At 34.7% G+C, this 11,698-nt stretch overlaps 1 protein-coding gene across 1 annotated transcript; it reads left to right on the top strand.

Moving 5' to 3' along the window:
* Positions 1 to 718: 718 nt before the first annotated feature.
* On the top strand, positions 719 to 11,383 carry LOC125828361 (uncharacterized). Its single transcript, XM_049507675.1, has 6 exons — positions 719 to 814; positions 906 to 964; positions 1,048 to 1,178; positions 2,058 to 2,268; positions 4,019 to 4,190; positions 11,180 to 11,383. Exons 2-5 carry the CDS (start codon positions 950 to 952, stop codon positions 4,187 to 4,189), a joined length of 528 nt encoding a protein of 175 aa, XP_049363632.1. The 5' UTR covers positions 719 to 814; positions 906 to 949; the 3' UTR covers position 4,190; positions 11,180 to 11,383.
* The last annotated feature ends 315 nt before the right edge of the window (positions 11,384 to 11,698 follow it).

The raw sequence follows: 11,698 nt of genomic DNA, 5'->3' as shown, positions 1-11,698 counted from the left end.
CTGGAAAATGACATTGAATTGAAAATATGGTTAGGTTCTAAATGATAGTAGGTATAAATGCATTTTGTTCATTCAAATAGCCCAGTTTGTGGTTCTGTTTCCAAGTATTATTACTTGTTTGTCAGTAGAATGTGACCGAATATTATATTCAAGATTTAGATACGTTGATTGCTTTTAATTGAACCTCACATTAACAAGGATTTGACAACTTCTCACTCATATTCTTAATGTATTATCAGTTTGAGAAAGCTAACCACATTCTAGAGAAAAGCAATATTAATGATTTGGTATATATTATATCATAGGATATTTTTTTTGGACAAACGTATACACAACCCTTTTAATTTATTTTGATACTTAATCTTGTTCCATCTTAACCATCTAACTCCATTTTTTATGTACCATTTGAACATAAGTAATTAAATTGGTAATTAAGGAATGAGTGTGTATATATATTTTAAGAAAGATTAAAAGTTTTTATAATAGTAACTTGGTCCTCAAATAAGTTTATAAATGACTCAAAAAAATACAAACACCTTTATTCAATTTTGTCGACCAAAATAAAAAGAAAAAGGATTGCTCCATCCGGTACTTGGTTTGGGACTTTGTTGTGGGCGAATCAATCGAAATCTTTTAAGGAATTCTGAAATGGTGCTATTCTGTTCTGTGGTGTTGTAAAGGTGTTAATCTTAGGGTTTGGGAATTTGATATTTTTTTTGTTCGCAGGATGAATCCAACGAAGAACTGGAGCCGCTTTTTGATTACAGACGTGTTCAGCCCTTCAATACTCCCTTCAATGTTGTCTGCCTTGACGGTCAGCTCCCTTTTCTCATATATGAATGAAATTACTGTTGTGTGTGCATACTTTGGCTTAAGATTTTTGCTCATGCTAGTAAAAACCACAGATGATACTCCAGACTCGTCTCCAGTTATCTCAAAGAAACGGAAAATGATCGATTCTACTGTAAACTTCTCTTCTCTTCTTTAATCTTCTGTAAATTCTCTTTTTTCTCAATTTCTTAATCCTTTAATCAATAGGCCGAAAAGAAAAAAGACAAAAATGAAGCAGTTCAAATAATTGACTGCGAAGAAAAAGAAGAGGATTGGCTGCCACCTTCCCCAAACATTTCTGCTCATACTAGTAACCTTCTTGAAGATTCAACTATAAAAGAAATTAGGTAAATTCATACTACCTTATTTGATTTCTATATTCTTTTGTATCCAATGATTTGAGATTTGCATTACATGTTTCGTGACAAAACCTTAATGGCTGTGGGTTCCCAATTGAATTAATTTTTATTTGGTTTCTGATTTGAGTATGGTGATTTTCCTTCTCTTTTATTATTTTTAATGAAATATAAGTTTTGTGATTTTATGAATTTTCGTGCACCTTTATTTTGAATGAAATATGAGTTTCGTGATCTTATGAATTTTCACTTTTTAAAGTTGGATTCTCCAAGTAAATATTAATACCCTTTTGGTATATCTAACTTGATGTCTGTTTTCTTTAGGTGGCAACTGATTAGATAATTCTGTTAGCTTCGGTATAGCCAATCTTTAATGAGTTAAGTTCCTAAATGAGATAATTGAATTCAAATAAATAGATTATGTCAAATGACGAAAGGTCTGAAAAGCCGAAGGTCTATCGGAAATAACTTCTACACCTCACAAAGGTAGGGGTGTAGACTAGGGAAGGTCTACGTACACCAAACCCTCCTTAGACCCCACTTGTGGGACTATACTAGATATGATGATGTTGTTGTAGATTATGTCAAGTAGACAAAGCATAGAATTGACCATCCATTCTTGTTATTAGATTTAATTTGCATTGATATTGTTATTCATCAATAAATTCGTTCTGGTTCCATGACACTTACACCGACCTATGCTCGATTTCATCTGTTTAGGGTTTGGTGAAAAGGAAGGGTCATTCTTTTTTCATCCTCTTTAAACATGAGGCTTCTGTAGTCTTTGACAACATTTGTATTACTAATTAAGTTGCACTTGCTCGTGTTCATTCTCTTTTTCTCTTTACTATTATGAGTGGCTGTTTGTAGATTAAAAAAGAAAGAGCTGGCATCATTTGCCCAATCAGCTAAGGATGAGCTGCGAGATGTTGAAGAATCTGTAAAAAGAGATCTTAGTGCTTCGCTCCATTCACTTCAAGATAGTGTTGCTGAGATGCCGTCAAAACCCTCAACTGACAGAGTTAAAATGGTCATTTCTATCCAAGACAAGGATGGAACGAAGCAATTTCGCGTTTATGCGGTATTTCCTGGGGTTGCAGTTCATATATTTACATATATAGAAGCTTGCACATCTGTTGTGTAGTTATGTCATGTGCACCATAATGTTTTTTTTTTTTTGAGAATGCATGTGCACCATAATGTTTAAAAGAGGTGTAATCTTTCCTTCATTCTTAATATACTCATAATGTATATTATACAAACAAAAAAGAAGTTAAGAATAAATGTATAAATGCTCCTGATAAAAACAGATGAATGTATATTGCTTCTGATAAAAAACAGATGAATGTATATTGCTTCTGATAAAAAACAGATGAATGTATAGTGCTTTCTACAAAAGTACTTGGTGTTTTATTGATTTCGAGGTATGAACAAGTTTGTTTATATAAGAGAAACTAAATCACTTTTTGTTTCAAATTCTGTTACATATGCATAGCTCAATGCTCAATGATGCTTATAATATACGACTTCTTGAAGTTGACTTCTATCTGTTCTGCTTTGAATCCCTCCCCCCCCACGTTTACTGTCTGCCAAGTGTTGTGTGTGGTAGGATCAGTTGATTTTCCTTGGAAGCCACGATCATAGGAGGATTTAATTCTATAACTGTATAGAAATTTCTTTGAAGTATTTTTCTTGTTATCTTTAAATGCAATATGCATAAAACTCTATGTTACTTTGAACTTCATTTGTGTTAAAGCACTGTCAAATATGACTGCAGTGTAAGTGCTTTTTAACAACCAGAAAAATGCACTAAAAGATTGACATACACGTGTAAATGTACATACATCTATTGGTACTAGTTTTTGAGTCCATGTAACATATGCAGAAATAAATGAGTTGAATTAGCATAGGATAAGGTAATTATTCCTATAAGGGAGATACGTTTGTGCTTTTAGCATGCAGGGAAAGGACTTAGTTTGGATGGTTTCATCATCTCTTATGGAACTTCAAAGACTTGAGTGCTAGATAGCTGGTGGTACCACATACTTTAAATTATGTAATACAAAATTTAAAAAGGTGCATCAGAAGATCACTAAATTGTGAAGTGTCCTATTTTATAAAGTAGATGCCACTTTAGGATCTAATCAACTTTGTTGTAGCTTGGCTTTCATGATGGAATAAATATATACCAAATGCTGCAGGATTTAATTTCCTACCTTTTCTCCGTTACAATTGAATTGGTTATTTTTGTAGATGAACTTAATAAACCAGACCTTTTTTCTTTTATAATAACAACTGCTTTAATTACCATCCGGGAAATCGAAACATCATATCTTAATAAAACTTTTTTGACAATTAACCATTAGTGGACAGAGTTACCTGGTGTCAGGTTCAATTCCCAGTTGAGACAAAACACTAGATGATTTCTTCCCATCTATTCTAGCCTTTGTGACATAAAATTAGTTGAGGTGCACGCAAGCTGGCCTGAACACCACAATTATCGTAAAAAAAGAAAGATGACAGTCATCCAGGCTCATCAAGCATTTACCAGTCATGCCTTGAAGCAATCAGCACTTATTAACATTATCATGCCATTAATCATCAAGATATTGCTTGTTTTTTTTTTTGATTTGGCCTTGAACTATTTCACTTCAAAGCTGTTTCTACATCATCTTAAACTCATCATGGTTCATATTTCTGTATGCTGTTTGTTTCTCTTATTTTGCGCTCTGTTGTTTTTCTAGTTCATGAAAAGGATATGCTTAAGTCATTCTTAATAGCCAGGAATGAAATGTTATTATGACTTACATTCCTATTCTATATTCATTTAGGATGATAAATTTGAGAGGCTGTTCAAGTCGTTCGCTGATAAAGTCAAGCTTGAGTTGCAAAACTTGGTTTTCTGCTTTGACGGGGATAAAATTAATCCAAATGCAACTCCCAGTAGTCTCGGGATGGAGGATGATGACATCATTGAAGTGCATGAAAAACCAAGTTGTTGAGGTAAAGTTATCTTTTAAATTATTGGAATTTTCTTCTGCTTCAGTTTCCTCTTCTCCCCCTCCCAGGAACTTTTTCCTTGGTTTGGATATATTTCCTTCTTATTTTCTCTTCATTTTAGAAGCTATGTATAAAAGAGTCGAAAGGTGCATTTTCTCATGAATGAATAACGTTTTAGAATCTTACCTCTTTATTCTATGACATTTGAGTTGTATTTTTGTCATTTTACTTGCTTCAGTTGATGGACTCCTTTAAATGGTAAGAGTTAGGTAGAAATGGACATTATCCAATTACACCTCTTCCTTTATGCTTGTTTCTCTCTTCCATTATAAATGAATCTCGTACACGGGTAGAAAATTCAGACATCCCTTGGAAGGTGAAGGATAGATAGGATTGATCAGTTCTTGATACTTAATCATTTTCTGCACCACTCTCTTGATGTAAATCATAAGAATCAATGCAAATTTTGATAATGACATTTATTTCTGGGGAAGCCATACAACATCATACCTAGTGAAATCCAAGTAGTGGGACCTGGGAGGCTAGAGTGTACCAGACCTTACCCCTACCTCGAGGAGGTAAAATCTGTTTTCAAAGGACTATCGACTCAAGTACAACAAATCGAAGTAGGTATGAAGAGGAACAATGACAATGAAATAAACATAACAACTAATAAGGAAATAGTAGCAACAACACAATAATATGGCAATCCAAAGACAATAAACAACAAATGATGAAAGATATCAAAAGCAAGTGTTGAAGTGTGTGACCATCTCATCTAAAAGCTTAAGCTGTTAGAGAGAGCACACTTTTATTATTTAAGTATATTCTCAACACGCCCCCTCAAGTGCGGGCCTGATTCTTTTTCATGGCCAAGCACAGGGAGATTCTTTTTAGTTTTGGGTGGCGGTGAGATTCAATCTCAGGACCTCTGCCTGCTCGGAAACCATGTTGAAGTGTGTGACCATCGTATCTAAAAGCTTAAGCTGTTAGAGAGAGCACACTTTTATTATTTAATTATTTGCTCAACAACAAGAAATACAAGAATAAGGCTAATACTATGGTAGACACCACCAAGCCTGGACCTGTCGAATAACAAGCAAAACTCCACTACCTACCAACTTTCTACCATAATTCGCGACCTCTGCACCTTCTTATCTAAGGTCATACCCTTGCTAAGCTGAAGATGCATCATGTCCTCTTTAATTACCTCTCCCCAATACTTTTTTGACCTACATCTACCTTCTCGTACCCACTATATCTAACCTCTCGCCCCTTCTCACTAGGGTATATACACTTCTCCTCTTTACATGTCCAAATCATCTCAGATTTGTTTCCCTTATCTTGTCCACCACAGAGGCCACTTCCACCTTTTCTGGGATATCCTCATTCTTAATCTTATCCCTCCTAGTATGCCGACAAATCCATCTCACCATCCTTATTTCCGCAACTTGCATCTTGTGAACATGAAAGTTCTTGACTAGTCAACTCTCAATCCCATACAACAAAGTCGGTCTAACCACCACTCTGTAGAATTTACCTTTAAGTTTAAGTTGTACATTTTTATCACACAAGACTCCAGAGGCAAGCCTCCACTTTACCAACGCCGCGTCAATACGATGTGTGACATCACTGTTGATCTCCCCACTCTCTTAGATTAAAGACTCCAAATAATTGAAACTATCTCTCTTGGGGATAACCTGCGTGTCAAGCCTCATTTCCACGTCTGCCTCATGTATTGCATCATTGAAATTGCACTCCAAATATTTAGTTTTGGTTCTGCTCAACATGAACCCTTTAGATTGTAGAGTTTGTCTCCACACCTCCAACCTAACATTAACTCTGTTGCATGTTTCATCAATAAGTACTATGTCATCTGCAAATAACATACATCTTGATGCCTCATCTTGAATTAAACCTAGTCAATTCATCCATCACGAAGGCATATCAGAACGAGCTAAGTGCTTGGTGCAACCTCTGTGTCTAGTACTAGTGCAACCTTATCTTGATTGGAAAGTCCTTTGAGTTTCCTCCCACCATTCTAATATGAGTCTTAGCTCCATCATACATGTCCTTAATTGCCCTAATGTAGGTCATTGGTACACCTTTAGCCTCTAGGCATCTCTAGAGAGCTTCCCTCAAGACTTTGTTGTAGGCCTTTTCAAGGTCAATACCCCATATGTAAATCGGTCTTCCTTTCCTTATATTTATCCGCCCGTCTCCTCACAAGATGAATAGCTTCTGTACCCTGACATGAATCCGAATTGGTTTTTGCAAATCACCACTCACCCTCATCTCCACCATCCTTTCTCAAGCTTTCTTGGTGTGACTTAGCAACTTGATACCCCTGTAATTATTGTAGCTTTAGATATCACCCTTGTTCTTGTACAACAGAACCATTTTATTACGCATTGACCTCCATTCTTTAGGCATTTTTGTTATCGTAAAAATGACATTAAAGGACCCAGTCTGCCACTCCATACTTGCCTTGTGTGTGCTCTTTCAAAACTCCATTGGAATCTCATCAGGTTTGATCGCTCTACTAATAACACACTTAACCTCCTTAACTTAATACACATACAATACCCAAAAATCTCGATTGAAGAGCTCCATATCACCCAGCACAATGTCTCTGTCCCTTTCCTTGTTTAGGAGTTTATGGAAGTATGCTTGCCATCTTCGTTTAGTGAGTCTCTTCCACCAATACCCTGCCTTCCTTGTCTTTGATGCACTTCACTTGATCCAAGTCTCAAAGCTTCACTACAAGAAAAAGGCCTTTTAAAGACTAGGATTTAGCGACAAGTTTTAATAATGGTTCCTATAAATACATTTATAGGGAAGAGATTACTTTTTTTGGTCCTAAAAAGAATCTTTATTTTCTAAATAGACAAAGGGACATATTTAGCCCAAAGAAAAGTAAATATCCGGTCCCAATCGATATTGAGTGAGAGGTGGCAACCAAAACAGAATAAACTAAAAAAGGGCTCCGAAAATCCCCCCTCACCCTAAAATCGCTAATCAACCACTAAATTTCAATTCTAAGATCTCAGAACAGATGGACTGCAAACAAATTTTCATCTCTCTCACGCATATACACAAGCTTTGTCCACCATAGTGATTATTAGGCTATGGTAAGTTTTTTATTTCTTTCTCTTTTATCTACTTCGTATCTTTTTTTCCATTGAAACAAGAAATTATGTTTCTTTGTTCTTTCTTAACTGATGCATTTGAGTTGTTTAGAGTAGTGATTGTTGTTGTGTGAGGGCTAAAAATGAGAGTATTGGGTTAAATCTTGTGAGGTGGAGAAACTTGTGTGTTTTTTGTAGGGTTTTGTGTATGCTATTGGTTTTGTCTTTGCAATTTGTGTTATAGGACTGTTTTGGGATCGTGCTTGAAAGCCAAGAAAATTTTGTGTCTTTTGTTTTTTTCTTTGAGGTTATGGCATTACCCAATTGGTTTGATGATCGCCCACATGGCTTTAGCTCGCCAACGTGTGCTGGCCATCACCAAAGGTTGCTCAAGCTTGCCAAAGTACTTCCTACATCCCCAAAATAGGCTGTCGATTCAAGCTATCATTCATGTGGAAGCCCATCCTTTTGTGCTCCATAAGATCAATCCAAGATCCTCTTTGAATCCTTATTGTGAGCTCAAAAGGATCTCATAGTTGGTGCTACCCATGCTCGTATCATCGAATTGATTGAATTCATTTTTACCATTAGGTTCAGTAGTTCAATTTCTTATTTCTTATCAATGATTTTTATGGGGTTTTTTTTAAAGCTAGCTTATTACGTTTGACAAGTATAATCTCGGCTAAAACATATCAAAGAAATACTTTGATGAAACAATTCTATCGAATTCTGCCACTGAATATGTTTTTTGAATAAAACTATAGAGGGGGTGATGGACTTGCTAGCTGAAGCTCTTCACTTGTATTATGTAGCAAACTACTCCTCCAAAGGGAGTGATGGACTTGCTAGTTCAAGCTCTCCACTTGTGTTTTTTCTGTAGCAAACTACTCCCTCCAAACTAGGTGATGGACTTGCTAGTTAAAGCTCTTCACTTACATTTTTTCTGTCGCAAACTACTCCCTCCAAAATAAGGTAAATGTTTTGAGCATTATACTGTAGGCTCCGTTTTTAATTCAAGTTAATAGAAAAAATTAATTAATTAATTATGTGATAAATGTTATGAAAGATGCCATGTATTTACTGGTTAGGTGCAAACACCTAGGGCAAGTGGGTTAGGTGAGTGGAGATTTACCCATTTCTATTTATTGATTATAGGTGTTGGAGTAAATTTATTGATTGAATTGGTGTTCTTTTACCCACTCTATTGTTGTCTTGGCTTAAGTTTGTGCCTGATAACTCAAGCACTGATGTGGGAGCGTTAAATATTGATTTTTTTTTGCTAAAAACTGTATTTATGGATTGATTACTGTTAAAAATAACATTTGTTGATGATATCCTAGTTAGCATTAGAAAGCTTTGGATTGTTACTGTTCACTCAATCTATTGTCTTTACAGAAAACCAATTGTTCCTTAACGTTCTTTCTTTTCCCTTTTTCTTTTAGTAGAGAAGATGATAACTTGTTGTTTTGATGATTGTAGCATGGACTAGTTTTCTGCATAACTTTATTGTTGATTATGTTGTCCAAATAATTGATTTTAAAGAAATGGATTATGCCACCCTCTAAAGTTACCATTCTCAAAAAAAATAATTATGCCACCCTCTATTAGGTTGTCACAATTTTTGACTTGTTTAAACAACATAACATTCAATTAAGTGCAATGAAGCCATTGTTGTTGTTGTTTCTCCAATGTTAAGCATAACAATAAGAGGTTAAAGCAAATAAATGAAGCGCAGACCACATCACAATAGATTCTCACGCCTATTTACATGAGGTTTATTTTGTTATTTATGTACTAATCTCCAGCTCAGAAGTGTTCATCTCTAAGTTCCTTATTTTCTCGTACAACGATTAGTTAGTTCTGATGTCTTGAGAGGCCTCCTAACAATGTTTTCTTGTGCGCTGTGAATTCCGATTTTACTTTAGACCTTACTCATATTGTGTTGGCATTCTAAACATTTTTTTGGTTTTTAAATGGAATCTGTTGACTGGATTAAAATGCAACTTTGACCTGTTAGGTAGTGCATGTGTCAATTGTGTACATATTGGACTTGATAATTTAATGTATGTCGGGTGATTCTTCTATTGAACACTGTCCAACGGGAGGTATCTTTGAAGAATTTTCTGGTTATCTAGATTTTGTATGTCAACTTTGGCATTCTATAGTTCATATCCTCATATTTGACTAGAGGAAGAGATTACTGATATTTCCAACACCTTTGAACTTCAAAAGCAACAGAACATCAAATATGTTAACTTTCTTCTTCTAGGATAATTTTACAAGGTGCCCTAGTACTGCCTATGAATTCTTTTGAAGAGGAACCTAGGGAAATTGGTTCTCTGTAAATTGCACTTGACAGTTGATGCAACAAGCTATGCTTCCTGAAACAGTCTGAAATCTGACTAGTTTTGGTCATCTTAGCTTTAGTGTGAGGGGGAAGAGATTGCTCTCATCTCATGGGAAGAAGATTGTTTAGCTTTTGTATAAAGTATAAACCAAGAACTAGCAAAGTAGAAGAGGAAGTCCCCTTTCCTTTTTCTTTCTTAAGATGAACAGGGGAGATAGGGGAGGTATAAGTCTGTCTGCTCTCTGATACTGCCAACATAACTGTAGGACTATATCAAAGTTTTATATAATTTTTTGGGATACCATGCAAGAGGTGTTGAATAGAATATATTATATATCATTTATTCTCATTTTTATGAAGATTTCAAGTAATACTGATTGCATTATAAGGTTTGAAATTAAGGCGTAATTTGAAAAGTATACAAATTGTAATAATTCTTTCGGTAGCCTCGAAGGTGTTAATAATTTTAGTTTTATTAGCATCTCAGTGGTCGTGCATTTGGAGCTCTGCACATACCTTTGTTGGTTATTGATAGTTCCGAATGAACCTACTAAGATGAAAATTTCTCTTTGGCTCAAGGTATTTCATGGCGGTTGCAAAACCATTATTCTTAGATATGTCTGAAATATCTTTTGTAATCTAGCACTTTCTTATGTTAATATTTTTCGACCTTAAATATCCATCACTTGTTCTTCATTGTTGGGTTTTTACTTGAAGAAAATTTTGAGGTTTCCCATCACACGGCTCACCAACTTGAGCTGTGATTATCATTCGTCTTTTGTTTGATCCCATTTAAGATTTTCCTGAACCTTTTGTCTGGTTGATGTCTAACATCATATTTTTACTTAGATTCATTATTCCAACGAGGTTTACAGGAAAATAAAAATTCTTTAATAGATTAAAAATGATAGTTGCAATATTAAGGAAGAAATTACTAGGTATTTCGTTGAACATCCACAAAAAGAATAATTCTCTTTTGAGCTGAGCTGTGTCTATGCATTAACGATATCCCACTTATGTTAGTTAGTGATTAATAATATAGAAAGAAAATGAAAACAACACTAGTCTTACTATAATTCATGCAGTATGCTCTTTGTTAAGTTAGTTCATTAAGTTTACTGATTCCTTGTTTAGTGATCTTACTTTGAGATCCATATACCTATGATGTTGTTTCTTTTTTTTTTGGTTGATTTTGTTTAACTTGTTTGAAAGATGATCTATTAAGAGCTCTAGAATCACAGATCTTTAGAATTTGGAAGAAGAGTAGAAGCATTTGGACTTCAATTATAGAGGCTTAACATAATATATAGATACTTGATGTTCGTTTCAAGCTTAACTTGTGAGAGAACATGGTATACATATGATTGTTATTTAGCCTTCATTCTTTGACCTTTTTAGCTTACTAGTACATGTTGTATAGGCTTAGTCTTTATAAATTTGAACATTTTTTAGCTGAAATACTTTGTAGTCCATTGCTATAGTTCTAAGGAAAATGTATTTTGTATTTTTTTTTCCAGGTTTGAAGGCGTGGATTTATAACTCAAGACGCAAGCTTAAAAGACTGTACAAATTGGTTCATTTTTGTTGGAATGTTAGACAAATTACTTAGTTTTTTGGAAAAAGATTATGTAAACCTACTGATGTTTACATCGTGGGATGTGAAGTCTATTTTGTACTGGATTGCAAATTTTATATATGAAAGCAGCATATTACTATTGAAATTTCTGTAATATATTTCAAAAATATCATATGAAAAAACATGTATTTAAAATGACAAGCAGATCTATTAACGAAAATTGAATGCAATTTTTTAGGACCAGATCCGTAGTCCTTACTACCTTCAAGGACCAATTTTTTGGGTCCTAGAAGATTGTAGTACAAATTAATGTATGATTAGGGACCAGAAATGTGGTCCATATATGCGATTTAGGGAACTGCATTTTTCTAGTCCCTAGAACCTTTTAACGACTAGCAGTCAAATCCGGTCGTTATTGTTCTTTAGTTACGAATCCTATAGGGACCCGATGACCAGATAT

Source organism: Solanum verrucosum, unplaced genomic scaffold, assembly GCF_900185275.1.
Source record: "Solanum verrucosum unplaced genomic scaffold, falcon-dt-bn FXZP01000048.1, whole genome shotgun sequence".
NCBI lineage: Eukaryota > Viridiplantae > Streptophyta > Magnoliopsida > Solanales > Solanaceae > Solanum > Solanum verrucosum.
This window is presented reverse-complemented; position numbering and strand designations above follow the sequence as displayed.

Excerpts from the sequence above, each read along its gene's own strand:
- LOC125828361 (XM_049507675.1), top strand. Across the intron at positions 1,179-2,057 it reads TCAACTATAAAAGAAATTAG|ATTAAAAAAGAAAGAGCTGG; the intron begins GTAAATTCATAC and ends GGCTGTTTGTAG. Across the intron at positions 2,269-4,018 it reads AGCAATTTCGCGTTTATGCG|GATGATAAATTTGAGAGGCT; the intron begins GTATTTCCTGGG and ends ATATTCATTTAG.